This window comes from Ammospiza nelsoni, chromosome Z (genome assembly GCF_027579445.1).
Source record: "Ammospiza nelsoni isolate bAmmNel1 chromosome Z, bAmmNel1.pri, whole genome shotgun sequence".
In the NCBI taxonomy this organism is placed as follows: Eukaryota; Metazoa; Chordata; class Aves; order Passeriformes; family Passerellidae; genus Ammospiza; species Ammospiza nelsoni.
In genome coordinates, this window is record NC_080669.1 from 61,923,774 (window position 1) to 61,941,330 (window position 17,557).

The 17,557-nt window shown below is 33.4% G+C and overlaps 1 protein-coding gene across 1 annotated transcript in view; it reads left to right on the top strand.

The window, feature by feature from the left end:
* Positions 1-17,557, top strand: part of FBXL17 (F-box and leucine rich repeat protein 17) — a 279,309-nt gene that overhangs the window by 82,290 nt on the left and 179,462 nt on the right. Inside the window, exon 5 of the mRNA XM_059492832.1 lies at positions 9,587-9,694. Coding sequence (XP_059348815.1) covers positions 9,587-9,694 — 108 coding nt within the window. The remainder of the gene's footprint in view (positions 1-9,586; positions 9,695-17,557) is intronic.

Genomic DNA, 17,557 nt, shown 5'->3' on the forward strand with positions numbered 1-17,557 from the left:
TTTATGGTGGTTTTGTAGGCTTAAGTACCAGGTATTTGCTGTCTGTGTGTTAGCCTCAGGTTACAGTGGCTCTTTTACCATATATATATTACTGTTATGTAGATGTCACAAACTTTAATGAATTGCATATAGGAATATGATTATATTGGATAGATGAAGGGATCTGGTTATAGATACATCACTCTTGTATTAGTGTTTTGGCTTGCATAATTTTAACACTTTTAACAAAATGTTAAATAAAGTGATATTTTTTAATCACTTTGTTTAACAAGTTGTTTCACTGAGGAAACTTATACCTAGTGAACTATGTGAAAAATATTTATCCCTGTAGCATACCACACCACAGTGATGCATATAGTTACTTTGGGTAAAGAGGGAGTTACAGTACTTCATACTGTTGTGTTTCTTTGTAATGAACAAAAGCTTTAATATGTAAGAATTTGTCAGAAGCAATTGTTTTTTGAGTTGGTATTGTATGATAGCAGTGAGAATGTTGCCTAAGTTGGTATTTAAGTTTTTCATATGAAATAAAAACACTACAAGGATGATAGATAAGTTTTACCCATGAGAGAGATGTGATGACAAAACAAACTTCTGCTAAGGAGGTGATTGTGTTTTTAATGAAAGGGACATGAATTTTTCAGGTTCTTGACCAGGAAAATTCTAGGGTTTATTTAAGTATCTAGGAGGCCTTCAGAAGGTCATCAGAGTAATGAGGCAAATGAAATGTTTTTTTCTGTGAATGATCTTGGAGTTAACCAAAAGGATGCAGACATAATAGTATTTAATAGTTTTCATTACCATGACCTCCTCCTATTTATGAACATTAACTGTGATCTTGTGAGGCCATTTTAGAAGGGAAACAGTGTGAGCATAAAACACTTGTTACATGAATGTGTACTGTAAAATAAATTTCCAGCGACTTTAAAAGCCTTGAAGTTGTGGTAAACAGATATATTTGCCTGAGTAAATGAATTTAATGGGAGTGTATAAGTTCAAATTGCACAGAGGAAGCAAAAATAAAAATTACTTTCTTTTAAAAATATTTGAGATGGTAATGAGATTATTATATTAGGGTGAACAGTAAAGCTGTTGAATAAACTGGGGTTTTAAGAGGATTTTTTAAACTTATAATACGGAATAGGAAATATGCCTCTATAGCTTTGGAAGCATTAAAAGTGAAGATAATGCAAAGTCATCTTTTGTCCCTGAGTGAATAAATATTGTATTCATACACTTCTTAGACAAGGAGGAAATACTAAGCTACTAGACCACTGAACCATGGACCTATTGTGTGGTTACATGGAAATTTTTTCTTCTTGTGTATTCAGAATGGTACGAAATAAAATATTTTATATGTATTTCTTAGCATGTGGACACATTTGTTTGTTTGATTGAGCATTGTGAAAGCAAAGGGGAATATTATTTTTAATTTTTAGAATTTATCGTGCATTCTTCTGCTTAAACAATATGCTGAGAAAGATTCGGTTTTCCTATAACCATTTGTGAATGTACAGTATTCCTAGTGTGTGACCCTTGTTAAAAATTTTACAATGCATTGGTACTCTCTTTTTTATTTTAATTTTTTGAAAATTATTTTATAATTTATTTTAATTTTTTATTTTAATTGTCTACATTTTGTAGGCTATCAGGTTATGATACATGCTGTTTGGTGAAAGATGTTTAGTTTTGAAAGCAGTGTTTTCTAAGTCCAGAGTAAACATATTTTGATAATAAATGTTCTTTTGATGAGAGTATTTTATAAGATGAAGAATTGGTTTTACAATTTCATTTGCATTTTTCAACAAATTAGGGTGTGCTGATAGTCTTGTTTAATACAAATGCATGAAAACTGCACTTAGTAAAATTGTGAGATAATGGGAATCATAGATAATTTATATTGAGAATTTGTTTTCTAACCAAGATATTTAAACTGGTTTGAAGATAGTGGTTGTCTGCAGTTATTTAGTATTTCAAACTGTATATGTTCCAAATATGTTGTTTTGTTTAGTACTAAATAATTTGCAGGACAAAATAGACCAGAAAATAACCTTTTTGATGCCTAGTGTCATCAGTAACAAAAAGAAAATAAGATTAAAAGGTGATACTGTGTGCCACAGAAATGGAAGGAGTATTTTGTTTGGCCTTTAACAGGGGTACGTAGAGTTCTGTATCTGAAAATCATGTTGGAGTAATTAGGAATGATTTGTATACCCTTTCACTATTACCAAGTAAAACAGGAACACTGGTCTTGATAGACGGTTGTTCAGTCCTCTTAGAAGCCAGGGAGAAACTCTGTAAATCCAGATGCATTCTAAAAAGGTCCTTATAAAATTATGAGTATTGAATTGAGTATACTGCAAAATTTTGGGATTGTTTTCATACTTAAGGTGTTTTAAATTAGTTGGTGTTACCATTATGTAGGTGGTGAGGCCAGCTGGTAAACGTAACGTAAAATGCTCCTTACAACTCTTCAGTCCTTACACTCTAGACTGTCTTCTCCTCTTGTATCATGGGCAGATTAGTGATACTTACTCCTGGAGTGATGCATAAGGATGAGGGCAAGGAGAGCAATTCCATTCTCTTCACTCTTCCCCTCCCATCAAATGTGAAGCTGGGTAGTGAGTTGTTACAAAATGCCTCAGAGCGAGTATATATTCTCATGAGGTCTGAGGTAGCAGGGGTGCTCAGGACATCTAAAAATTAAGTTTACTTACAAAGAAATTTGGTTTTAACTTGTTTGTAAAAATTCACTTATGTGATGGATTAATGAATCCCTTTCAGTTAATAATGCAGTATTTTATTTCATGAAAGACTATACATTTGTTGTGTAAAAAGATCTTTTTTCTAATGAAAAGGAACCTCTCAAAGTTATAAATCAAGATTGTGAGAAGATTGAAGATCTAACTGAATCATTACAAGTATACGTTAAAAATGGACATAATTTCCTTCAAATATGTTAGTTAGTTTCCTTCAAATATGCAGGAATAGAAATATTTATATTTCGCTTTTGAGTGCTCACAGAAATTGGTAGTACTACTGGTGCTTAAAGCTGGAAGTTGTTGAATTTCTGTTTTGATTAAGCAAATTGTTGAATTTACTGAAGGTGAAGAAGTACATTCTGGCAGTTAGTTAAGATGAGCCTTGCCTTCTGCTGTTCACTAATGAAATTTGGGTGTCCGAAGAACTTGAGTGTGATGACAGATTATCCATGCCTTATTTTTGTCAGTGTTCTGTAATTGCAATATGGGGTCATGAATTAAATGCATGTTGCCAATAATAATTACTTTGTCACAGCTTTATGACAAATATAATTTAAATTGATGCTTGGGGAAAGCAGGCAGTGTATCAGTCCTCTTGAATAGGAAAAGTCCTTTCTAGTTTAAATTTTAAATAAATCTTTGGAACATAAACTTCATTTTCCACAATTTCTGCCTGTTGTTTTCTGAGGGAGATATGGCAAAAGAGCCCTGTGTTTGTATATAGCTGTCTTTATTTGTCTGTATTTCTAAGATAAGTTTGTGCTGAATTACCAATAATTTAAAATTAGTTGGGTTTATATTTATGGTCAATTTAATAGTATAATTTATGTCAAAGAAATGATATTATTAAAATATTGTTAGGAACTGATTCTAATGAGTGCCCTGGTTTGTTTGATGGATTCTTAGGACTAAATCTGTTAGTAAATACTTAAAATATTGCATCTTCCTGTGGAAAGTAATTTAAAAATGAAATGGAATTTTTACTTAAATTTAAATGTGGTTAAATTATAATGGAATTTACTTGTAATTTCCTACTCACAGGACTAGGAAGATATATATAATCTTAAATATTTTTAACTATATGCTTTAATTTAGCTGTTTAAAATTTAATAGTGTTCTACTTTAATACTTTGATCTTTCTTTTTACCCTCCTTTTGACCACTTTTTACCCTAAAACATAGTTTTGAAAGTGTTAGTCAAAAGAGAGGCAAAGTAATCTTTCCCTTTGTGGGAAAGAGGCATCATCTGATAAATTTAGAGATAGTAAGGCAAATTTTAAGCTAAGTACGAAGTACCTATGTAAACACACACATGTTGTAAAGCATCTTCTCTTAAAACTGCTTCATTACTGGGATTTTTTAAAAGATGTTCATGTAATGATATCCTATTTCTTTCCTGCTAGTAGAACAGTGGTAACCTGAATGCCTCAGTTTACAGCATATAGACATTTTTGTATATCAGCAATCTTTTTGCTTTATATTTATTTTTTGTATGTATTGCATAGTTGTGAATTTAGTCGAATTTACGCGTGATCTAAATTAGTCCCTTTTAAATGCTTTTGCTTTGTGTGGTTTGCCTGAATCTTTCGAAATTAATGTATTCTGGAAGTCTTGGTAAAAAAGAGTTTAACCAAAACTATACCAGCTAACTGCACATCATTGTAGGTTGTGGCACACAATGATTTCCCAGGAGGCAGACCAGGGAAATGCACATTGAGTGTTTGAGACCTTAAACACTGTCTTGGATGGTGTAGCCATCTGCTTCATGCGGGGCAGGCTTCAGAGTGGGTGGCATGTGGGCCTCAGTCTGTAGCAGATGACAATGCAGAGGTAAGGCAAGAAAGTTTGAGGACTGAATTGGCAGGAGAGATTTTTGCAAACTTAATCTCTTTTCAGACATAAAACTGAATTTTAGTAAGCTCTCCCTGGCTCTTTTTTTCTTTCTTTGGCCCTTTTTCTTTTTTTGGCTCTTCTTTTTTCCTTTTTTTCTTTTTTTCTTTTTTTCTTTCTTTTCAAACTTCAAATAAAGTTTGCTTAAGCTGGCATCCAACCAAAATGGAGAAAAAATTTATGGAGTAAGGAATTGGGAGAAAAGGGGTTTATTCTACCATTAGTATTGCCTTGTGTAGTGAATACTTAGCTTCATTACTCTTCTCTATTTACATGATAGCGTATTTTTACTCTAGCAAAGTTCATTCTTCTGAGGAATATTTTTGCAACTTTTATTTATGTATATTGCACAGAAAAAATTGCATATTGAGATCTACTTACAGACAGTAAGTAGTGCACCTGTTTAAATAAGAGAACAGGGTATTCGTTCTGTGCCAGTTGATTTTTATATTCCTGTGTTTTTTTTGCGGTTGCTTCTGTTTTAGGTTCTGTAGATGTTCATTAATTGTGAGGCTTTTTAGTTGGAATTTGAGTGGCTGTTATTGTTGCACCTCAGTCTTTCTTTTTGAATTATCATCTCTGTTTTTTCCCTTTTGCACTTTCATTTATTGAATAGAATGTAAAATAAACTAATACTTAAAAATCTAATTCAGAGTAGGCAAGATATTGAATTTCTGTAAAACAATGCAGAACAGGAATTCATATATAATAGGCTGCAATACATAAAAAGAAAATGATTAAATCATATCTCACTTATCATAGATCTTTTTGATAGGAGCAAAATCTGTGCCATTAGTTCCAGACCAGCGTATTTCCCATTCACAATGCTTTAGTGCATAACTTATAAATCTCTCCTCATCATCTTATATTACTTTTTCAAAGCAAGTCTAACATGAAGCAAGACACGATGAATGAAAGTCAGTGAAGGTCGACTAGACAATCCAATTACTAAAGATTCTTGGAAGAACAGTACTGTGATCTGTAATAGAATTGTGTGTGAATTTCTGTCTTTGTTGACAAGGGTCATTTCTGTAAAACTGCAGTTTTCTTTTTTATGGTAATCTAGTTTTAGATTATGCTAGTCTAATCTGTTTGTAAAATACATCAGAATGTCAGTTGTTTAAAAATTTGTTAGTTCACAGAAGCCATATTTATAATACACATTTTATGCACCTGTTCAATCTCCTGAGTAGTGAAGATTTAGCACACAGCTACACATTGCATAACAAAGAGGCAGTGTTAAGGTGCATAATCATTGCATACATATCACTGCTAATTTTCCATGCTTTTTTTGTCTTTGTTCATCACTCACTTATTTTTCTTTCATTCTGCTGAATAGATGATCTCTTACAAGTATAAAACACATTCATATGGTAAAAGGGATTGCTATTTCTGGAACCTCCTTCTAATAGAAACAGTGACCCAGGCTGCATATTGGAGTTAGTACAGAACTTTAAGTCTGTATAGAAACTGTTGGTGCTGGATGCTGCAGATGGTGAATAAGAAGAAGGCCTAGTTAAGCAGAAGAAGAGATGTTTCCAGTCTTAGAAGTGTCCTTTAACTTTAACTTTGTTGCTTCCGTATCACAGATCACAGAATGAGTTGGGTTGGGAAACCTTCTGGGGTAGCTAAGTCTAAGCTTTGACCAAACATTTTGTCAGTCAGCACTGAGTGCCATGTCCAGTCGTCCTTTAAACACCTTTTAGAAAAGGGACCCCACCACCTTCCTGGGAAGCCCATCCCAATGTCTGATCACCTTTTCAGATATGGCTGAACTTTTCCTACTTTTTGTTTTCCTTAATGCAAATAGATCTAATGAAAAAAAAACCAAAACCAACCAAACTTAAGCATACCAACATTGTATCATTATGGTTTTGAGCCGTATATAAATAAGGACCGATAGGATTTAGTTGTCTGTTGTTCTAAATGAAAACTAAGTAATTTTATTTAACTACCAGTTTATACATAAGTTTTAAATAAATTCCAAATCACTACACATTCTTCTTTTCCCCAAACCCTGCAAAAAAAATAAGAAAAAAAAGGTGTAATATAAATTTTACCTTTTAACCTTTTAGCAGATGTTTAGAATTACAGGTATTTTGATCTGATGTTTCCATGCATAGTCTCTTACATTCATCTTACGATAAGCCATTTTAATGAAATTGCAAGTGTGTGTGTGTATAAATATAGAAGTACATATATGTATATTCTTTCCCAGCTAATTCAATCATGGGAAAGTGGAGTAATATTTAAAGTGTTTAACCAAACAGAATATCAAGTGGTCTTACTTACAGGCTGTCTGAATGGGAAGCATGTTAAAAAAAAATCAATTGCTATAAATGACATAGGATCTGAAAAAGAAGTAGTTAATTCCTAGATACTGGTATAACAAAGGATTCTCATAGGAAGGTACAGTTGATTGAAACAATTTTTACAGTGTTTCCCAATAAAAGTTGAAGTAATCTTCTCCAGATGGTGGAGTTTTATTGTCTGACAACAAATGACAGAAACGCTGCTTTTTTTATTTATAAGTCAAGATTTAAGAACAAGTTGTTTGCAGTAACAAAATATGTGTCTGAACTACCACAGAAATTGCAAGGCATAATCAGGTTATATCACACTCCTTTTGACTGTAAAATCATGAGACATACAGAGGTAATGAAGAACCTTTTTCTGATTAAAAAAAATGCTGCACATTTAAAAAGCACTGAGAAGGCTCATTGCTGATCTGTAAAATGTTTAGTATAAATGGTCACAATCTACTGTTATTAATTTTATTAGAACTATTTTTCCACAGGTTTTGTTTAGATTACACAAAACACTGTAGTATGGAAAGTAGATATTTTAAGACATAGTAATTTTATTATTTGCATTCAAAATGTAATTTCTCAAAGTCTTCATGGACCTAAATGTTAGCTATTAATAAGAAATTGTTTGTAGTTGAAGGTTTAAGCTGTGTAATGAATTTGTGATATTAGGCATTTATGCTACTGATTTTTCATTACTACATTTTCGTGATAGGTAGGACAAAGCTGTCTGCAACAGAGAATTACACTTGAATCTTCTGTAAGGAGGGTAGACTAAGATTGTAATAGAGTCCTTCTCTAAGATTATTAGCTGAATCAGAGATTTTAATTTATTTTCTTTAGTAGATAGACTTTTTTTTCCACAGCCCTGGTTTGGTTCTGGTAGCATCATGAGTAAATTTCTAAGCCTTTGACTTGTGATGGTATTTGTCACAGGTTCTTGGTAATCAATATCTCAAAAAAGTAATAGTTGATTGGCTGTCCTTAGTTGAGAGGAGTGGGCAAAAGTAAAAATGTAATGCTGTGTCATCAAATCAGAGTAGAAATTTCTTGCCATAGTGGTTTGCTTTTGTTCAAGCAGGCAGACCTGAGACATGGGTCTCTGCAGATACCCCATAATCACTACCCAGTTTGAGATTGAATCTGTTCAGCTAATGCTTTTTCCTTTCCTTTTGGCCTGTTTTCAGTCTAATTGGGTTCTAAATACACAATCTAACAGGCTTGTCTTTTACTTTTATTTGGTAGATGTGCTGCAGTAAAAATCTCTGCTCACTGAGAAATTGTTTCTTTGCGGTCTCTAACAATTTTCAGTAACCCTGCACTAGGTCTCTAACAATTTTCAGTAACCCTAAAACAATACAGCTTTTATGAGGTAATGGGCCTATAAATCCATATCTCTGGGTTATCTTTTCAAAAGTTCTTCTGCCAGAGTCCTCACCAAGGTCACCAAATGCTGCCAGGGTGCAGGATTGTGACATCTTGGGCAAGTTGGAGCTCTGGGTGATGGTGATCCAAAGCACAGCAGGAATAGTGTTCCTATATGAATTCACCTGAGGCTCAGCTGTGCACTACATCTTTCAAAACTTCTTTTGCTTTTTTGGTTCTGTGGAAACAGGAAGGCATCCATAGAAATTCTGAATGTTCTCAGCATTCAGGAGTTAGAATTCCAGACACAGTGAGACATTCCTGAGCCATGTAGCTGGAAAATACAGGCTTTTTCCCACAGTCAGTATATGGTTTTTCATTACTGCCATTTGCACTGGGAATATATACTTCTCAGAAGAAAAAGAAAAAAAGAAAACAAAAAGAAAACAAACCTTACTTGTTTAAATGAATGTGTGTAGATGTCCTCTTAAGTGTACCTATGTCAGTATTACATTCTTCACAAAGTTGCTTTTGATCATTTAGTCTACTTACAAAGCAATGCATTTACACAATAGATTGTGTTTTATAGTTATTAAATTTTACAAAACAAACTTAATTGTAGATGAAAAATAGTTGTATAAATAAATAAATCTCAATAATAAACTAGATAACATCTCCATTTGTCTGAAAACTGACACAGTGCTATATTGCCATCAGATTACCTAGTCTCATGTGAGAAACAGATGTAATACTACTTTTAAGTTGAAATCTTCAGTTGCTGTGTTTTAGTTGCAAAGAAATATAAGACAAGGCATATAAATTCAAGGTAGCACACAATTCAAATTCTTTGCAAAGTCAGTGATGGGTATGGTATGAGTATATGGGATGACAATAACTAATCTGTTATATTTTCATTTTTGTATATAATTTATGAAAATAGTGAATAGAATTGTCTCTTGGGTTATTTGCACATAAATAGGATGACAGTAAGATCTGAATTTGTGGCTATCATCTGCTGTCTTGTGTTTCTTTTTTCTCTGCCTTCTGCCAGAAATATTTTTTCTTCCTAATTTTCATGTATATATGTCCATGCATAACTGTGCAAACGCAATAATCTCTCTCAAACTCTTGAAAGAAATAATAGTAATGGTTATAATAATACTAATGGTCTAAATGAGCCGATGTTGTGTAGAAATTTCTTAAGCGGTGTTAAGTATGTGGTTATATCACCTTTTCAACTGTTACCTGTTTATCTTTTCTGTAGGTGACAGATCAGTCGGTGAAAGCTTTTGCTGAACATTGCCCTGAGCTGCAGTATGTTGGTTTCATGGGCTGTTCTGTAACTTCAAAGGGAGTCATTCACCTTACCAATGTAAGTATCATAGCTACCTTCTGCTAGTCACTAGTGTTTTGGACTACAGCCATGTCATAGGTGTCAGCCAGGATAATATTATGTGTATGATTTATAGCACTGACATGGACAGAAACATGATTAAGTGAGTGAACTTAGCATTATTTAGATTTCACTGTATAAAAACACTTTACCAAAAATATATTTATGGGACTATACGTTTTCTCACAAGTAACAATGATGTTCAGGTCAAAACTCTTTAAAATATGTAATTGCAGCTGATTCCATTGCAAACAAAACAAAATTCCATTTTAAAATACAAAATTCTAATTGCAAGAGATTAAGACAGACCTCTGGTTGCAGAAGTGTACCCCCCTGTGTACATACACTTTGACTATATTCATCTTCTTATTTGACATAGATAATATGACAGATACATTTTATTTTCTTTCCTTTTTCTTTTGCATAACAGGAGTGAGCGATGTGTGGGAAAATTTACTTGAGTGAATCTGCAGAAAGTAATATAAGTTTTCAATAAAATGGATTACTTGAATGAGGTGAACAAACACCATCTAATTAAAATTTGTAACTGAAAGTACGTCCAGGGATCATGCAAACATGAAAATAGTTAAGGAGATCTTGAGGTAGGAAGTAGAGAGCATATTTAATAAAAATGGAGTGTGACTGGTGAAAGCAAAGGCTTTCTTTATGCAGCTGTAAAGGTCTCCTATTGTTATACAGAACCATTCAGCATATCGATCAATTACTTTCATAATTTTAGAGCTGCTTAGCTGAAGATACTGAAGAATTGAAAACATTTGGAACACATGCAAAAAGAAATAAGCCAGGGAAATTAATTTGGATGGCAAAGTTATACAACCTCAAAGGATGCAATTTCAAAATCACTGTATATTGAAGTGATAAGCAAAAGGTGTGCATATCTGTTGGAGAAAGAAATTATACAAATATTTTCATATAATATGAAAACTACCTTTTTATAACCATAGGTTATGTTTATATATACAACATAAATATAGGAGGTACAAAATTTAGACATTTTACGTAGACAGGGTATGTAGGGAAATTTCCACTAAGATCACTCTTCAGCTACATGTTTTGATTGCTGCATTATTCTGACCTAGATTTATTGAGTATTTAATAAATGTTAGATGTCTTATCCTTCAACAAAATGGCTTTATAATCACATTTATTTGATTGAAGAAGAGTCAAGAGCTTGACTTTTTATTAATGTGTTTCTGATTTTCATGTGTTTAATAATAATAAATTATTAGAAATCCTGATTTACATTGGAGCGACCCCATTGAGCGTAGTCCTTCAGAAAATATCTGAGGGTGCTTAGACTTTTAGTATGTAATTACTTTGTAAGTAAATTGGTACATGTTGGGACTTGAGATTTAGGTATTTCTGTTTCCTTCCCTCAAGCTGTATCTGTACAACTTTTGTAGGCTGTGAATACTGCAAAGACGGTGATGTGATAACGCTGAAAGTCAGGGATTGCTTAACCTGGAGAGGGCTCAAGGGAGACCTTGCTGCAACCTTTCAATACTTAAAGGGGGTTTGTAAGAAAAATGGGGACAGGCATTTTAGAAAGACCTGTAGCAAGTAGTAACATTATCTGCTGCATCTGTCTTTCCCGGAATTCATCTGTTCATGACATAATTTTTTGTTCTAACCATTTGTGGTTGGTTTTGTGTTGAGTACTTAACTGGTGTTTCATAACCGTTTAGGAGTAATTCCAGTCTGAAGTTACTAGAGAATGTAGAATCTGCTGTTTGCTCTCTGTGGCCTGTGAGTGTGTCCCTCCAGGCTGTGCAGAGCTAGTTGCCTTCTGTCCAGCTTCCTGTGTGCAAACTGGAGATAACAGCAGTGGCCTCGGTTGTGAAATTGCTTTGGGGCTGATGGATGTATAAAAATTGAGTAGTTTATTATTACTGTATTTTCCCCCTAGTAATATTAGCTCTCTTTAAAAACACCGCCACTTGAAAAATTCTTAATTACAGTGCTGCTGCATTGCAGAGCTTTTTTTAATAGCTAATTGTGGGGTATGAAAGAGAAAGTCTTGTATACTTAAGAAAAAGAAGAAACATTCAGGGTTTATTTTCACTCTTTTTGTACTGAACACAATGGCAGTCAGAAAAAATTTGCTTTTTGAACAAGACCATGTCATCAGGTTGGTGCCTTTTTTCCTTGAAATTATTGTAAACTGAAAAAAAATACTGATAAAGTAAATAATGATTATTGGGTAAGATGAGAGGCACTTCATGTACATACACAGAAAGAAAGGGAAAAAAGGAGTGTGTTTATATGCAATTCACAGTTAAAGTCCAGTTGAAACCAGCTGTTCGTTCTGATGACCTGAATGTGTTTCATTTTCCTTTAGTTTTAATGTGTCAAACATCGTTACAAAGGAAGTGAATGACCTCCTCCATGACATCAGAGTATTTAGTCCAACGCTTATCTGTGTCATTTCTGTGGAGGCGGGAAGAATGTTTTAGTTTATCTTCTGGTTTCACCACATCTCCACTGACTGTTTTCTTGTTTTATCTTTTAGTATTTAATTAGCTTTCTGCGTATAATTTTTTTCTTGTTTGCACTCATTCTCCCATCCACACATCCTTGTCTCTCAAGATTTTATCCCTGGTTATTTTCAACTTTGCTTTTCCTGTAAGTGTGAAGATCAACACAAATACGAAAAGTGCCTGTGCATATTAGGTGATTGTGTTGAGCACAGAGCAGCCAGAAGGGTAATCATTGTTCATTAACTGTATGGGAATAAGAAACTTTGTATTCTTTCTAGTGAGGTATTGATTTTGTAGTGTTACATCTTTGACCTCAAGAACAGTGGCATTTTCCTCCCCTGTTGTGGTAATTTCGTCTCAGCAGTTTAATTGTTGCATTTTTAATAGACTTTGTACAGCTGGCATCAGCAAATCTTGACATCTAGATATAGTTTTATTACCAAGCCACTTCCTTGGCTTCTTCCTTTGGTTTCTGGTATATATGCAAGAATAATAGCTTTGTAACAATATACTCTGTGCTTCTACACCATGTATTTCTGACAGTCTGTCTGGTAATTTTTGTTACAGATACCTATTTATGTATGTATCCTTGTACAGAACCTCGACAGAAAAAAAATTCTAACTTACTCTGCTAATCACCAATGCATGAAGACTGTTAATCTAAGAACTGTTTTTGGAATCATGTGATCTTCACTTCTTCATCTCATACTAGTTACCCATGTCCAATCTAACTTAGTGATTCCTATGTCTGAGTTGGTGGTCAGTATGAAGTCAATCAAAATTTAGATTTATGGAGCAAATTTTTGGGCTTATTCAGTGTAGACATCATCAGTGTGACAGATACATAATGATAGTCTACACATGACAAGACTGATTTTACAAGAGCCTTTCTGAACTGGGGTAATTTATGGTTTCTTTCTAGTAAATTATTTGTTTTGACACCAGGTGTTCTGCCTTTTGCTCTTTTTATGGTAGTATTTCAGCATACATTCTGATCTTAAAATCATTAAGCTTCCTGCCTAAGGGCATGATGGCTGTTCTTTGGCTAAGTACGGGGAAAACAGTATCTTAATCAATTTATATAATAAGCTGGATTTCATAAGGTGAAATATGATTATTTCAATCTGTTTGCCTTTAGTAATGTGCCCTTTTAAATATTAGTCTTTCAATGACAGGAAAAAGGCATTAAGAGAGGGTTTTGAATGCAATGATTCTGGGACATTCTTCATGAGTGTTGGCTTGAAATTTTACCTGATGTGGTGGTGTGTGAACATTTTTGCATCTTGTCAAACTGGACCTGATGATTTTGTTGAATGAAGTTAAATGTGTCCCTCTTAAGAGGTCCTTCCTCCTATTTTGGAGAATTAGGTGGTTTTACCCAACTGCCATTTCTTTCCATGAAGTGAAAAAGACATTGCAGAGAAGACTGCATGGTTGAAAGTGTTGGATCTAGGAAACTTCCATTTCCCCTCCACTGCCCCAAAAAAATTTATTAGAAGTACTTGACAGTAAATAACATGAAGGTGTAAACTATGAATCAGTAAAAATGGAATTCTACAGCAACTTTCATAGTTTATAAACTGGAAATGAGTCTTGTAACACAGATACTATATATGTAGTTTATATGTGTGTGAAAGTCCCTGCCCTAGAGGTAATTAAATCTTTGTCCTCCAACAGAGTTTTTGATTTCTTGTTTGTTACTTAAGCAATGTTTAGGTACTGTGAACCTTAATATTTCACAGTACCTAAGAATTGAAATTAAAACTTATTAATATGCAAAACATATTGATCAGTCTTTGGGAAAATAGTCTTCTTTGTAACTATTCAATAATTTTCCAAATCTTTAGGCCATGTATGATTACTATTCTAGGATCACAATATATCTGAATTGTGTAGTTCAGTTATGGCAACTCTTCAGTAAAAATTAATGAATGTGAGTGATTTTTTAAAAATATTTAATAGATTATATTGATATTACAAGCCAAAGAATATGGTTTACAGTTTTTTTTTTTTCTTGTTGCTGTTTTTCGTTTCCTGCAATCATACATTTGCTTTTGGAGACTTAAATCAGAGACCAGTTTATTCCCTGAAGGCATGTATACACAGAGTGTCAAGAAAATTAAGCCTAATTAGCAAAAATCTGAGTTTAAAGCTCATTAAGTCCTTATAAGGACTTACCTTCTGAAATTATTTGGCTGAAGAGGATTAATCTTACATTAATTGTTTAGCAGCGGACTTCTCAGTTATAGGTTTCAATTGGACTCAGGTTTAAAGTTCCTTTCCAACCTAAATGATTCTATAGTTCTGTTATCTTCTATGCTTTTTAGGGCAGCATATCTCTACAGGAAATAGGGAAGCGTTCAATGGGAAAAAATTTGTGTACCCATTATAATAGCGATTTCTATACAATAACATCTAAATATTCACAGGAGTTGATACACCTACCCTTAAATTGCCTATGATCCCAATGGTAATAGTAATTTTCTATCACCTGAAGCACTGCACATATTTTAGTATTCCAAGTTTCAGTAGTCAAGATAGAAATCTTATTAATTGCATGACATTCCGGCACACAAACAGTGTGATAAACTCTGAATGTTCAAATATATCATTTAACATAAAATTTATTTAAGGCAACCAAACAAAGTATTTAAAAACCTCAAAGGTTTTAACATATTTTAAAATATCTGTGATCCAAAAGTAATGATGTCATTACTTTTGTGTAAGTGATAATCAGTAATTTCAACAAGAATGTTTATAAGTATCACGCAAAATTAGTTTAAGTGTTGCTGCTTTTAAAAAAATTCTGCTATTTTCTGTTTCATATTTTAAGCCCTCTGCCTACTTATTTGTGTTGTGTGTTTTGTCACATTAAATATTTCTTTTTCCATTAAAACATTTTAACTGAGGTTGCTGAGTTCAAAGTTTAAATTCTCCTTGTGCATGCTTATTTGCAAAGCTGTAAAATTAAGATTTCAAGAAAAGCTTGGATATCTGCAGAAGAAGGGCCCTGAAATTGCTCAGTAAAATGGTGTTGCTGCATGAACAAAATAAGTTTGGTTAAAAAAAAAAACCACAAAAGGAAAACTATTATGCATCCTAATTCTGTAAGATTGAGTATTTAAGTCACGGAATATACTCTTGCTCTTGAATAAATACTGTTTAAAGGTACACTATTTAAATGTCAGAATTTATGAATGCACTGTGGACTCAAGCATCTGTTTTTTAATTGTCTGCTTTGGAGAAGTTTGGTTTTTCTTTTTAATATCATACTATTTAGCTATGAGGGTTAGTGTTTTTCTCTTCCAATTTTTTCATAGTAGTGATTGTAGCACTTCTCCCCCAAAATTACTTCTCAGGTAATATATAAAATACGAAATTTGTTGTTAAAGTGTATATATATATTTTTAATGAAAAATTATTACTTACACAATAAATTGCATTTATTGCAATTCTGTGACCAGTAATGGGATGTTTATACCTCTTAAGTAGGCAGGGAGGTCTTCTTTTCACTGTCGTATTCAGACTGATCCAAAATTGTCTCAAGAGCAAGTGTGTATTCAGTTCTACGGGTCTTGAAAGCCATTGACACTTCTGTAATGGCAATTTTGAGATTGTAGAGACTACGTTATACTTGAGTATGTATCAATCAGAAACAGTGTCTTCAAACTTCTAAGACACAAAGGTTTTCTTCTTTGAGTATGTTGTGCCTGAGAAAAAAAAGAATTAACCTGTCAAGTAGGTCAGGTGTTTAAAATGAAAGAATGTAACAGTGAAAAAGACAAGTGATTATTGAGTTGCTCTATACTGAATATAATATTAGATAGACTATTACTAGTGTGAAGGAAAGAAGCAATGAGGGAATGATCATTCTCCTGTAATGGTAAGGAGCAAAAATCTACCTTGAAAACCCTATCAATTTGGTAGAAAGGAATTCTAGGAAATCAGTTTAGTTTTTGATTCCAGCCATGCAATGCCAATTTTTTTTTTCCCTGGGAAACCTCAAATGCTTTCTGCTGCATTCATCAGGTAGATAATTTGAGGTAGATCAGGTAGATCTTTGAGGTAGATAATACATGGTTGTTACCTCTTACCTAATTTGAAGACAGTTTTTAGGAATTTTTAAAGGAGTACTGGCCCCTTTCCAGGCATTGATACTTTGGTGTATATTTGTATGTTTTAGTCTGTAAGGAATAATAATGGCAAAAGAATTACCAGTACTGTCATCTTCTCATAAGAAGAATGTTGCTGAGAAAGAAGGATTGGGGTTTTCTTAAGTGGGAAGATTTTCTACTTGTCTTTTAAGTCTCCTTAGTTGTTTAATGTCATAGAACATATACTTATTGTTGAATTGTCCAGTAGGTGTATTTTATATGTCATAGGCATAGACCACATTATTGCCTGCATGGTTTAAAGGCTGAAATATCTAGTATGAATAGCTTTGTGAAGTTGGGGAAATTTACAGTTGCTGAAAGCTTCCCCTTCTTGTAATTTATAAAGGAAAAAAAGAGAAATTGGTTATGAGCTTTTTTTTGGCACATAGAAGATAAACTTGATGCTGGTGCAGTATGTATGAAATGAAAATAGAGCTTGTAAAAGGTGACTCTTTTACCAACACAGTGTCAATCACTATATGCTCTGCTTCCTAATACACAAAAAAGTTTATTTCAGAATTTCAGTGGCAATACAGTAAGTTACCTCCACAGTGACACCTGTGGTAGTATCATAATATTTGAAATATTATTGTCCTAGATTCTGTAGATGTACCCTAGAGATGTTCCTCAGAGGTGAGGGTTCTTGATATTATGCTTGTTTTGCTAAATTTTTGGGAATGGCATGTAGCTTGTCTTCAGCTTTTTTTGGAGCCTGTTAAAAACGTAAAGAACAAAACTCCACTTTCTGGGGAAGGCTGCCTACATTTGAAGTCCTTTTCTCTTCTTTCTTCTTTTCTTCTCACCCCATGCTGCCACCTCCCTCCCTACCCACTTGTCCTAAATTCATTGACTTAATAATTAACTACTGAAGTGGACCAATTTTGTGATCTCAGTTGGATGTCTTTACCTAATCAAATCCTTAGTGACTTAAATCACTGATGAGGATCATTTTTTCTCTCTTACAGGGAAAGTAAATTTAATTAAAGTGTCAATATTGCCTAATGCAATTATTTTTCCAGAGTATAACAGAGATTATTTCAGACAGCTTAAAAAGCAAACAGTACTTGGAGGTTATTATGACTAAAGTGATACTGGAGAAGTCTGTAAAAATTTTTTTTTTGCATCTATAACTGATAAAAGTTGTAAAAGGGTTTGCTTTTGAAGGACATGGGAATGATTAACACTAGGAA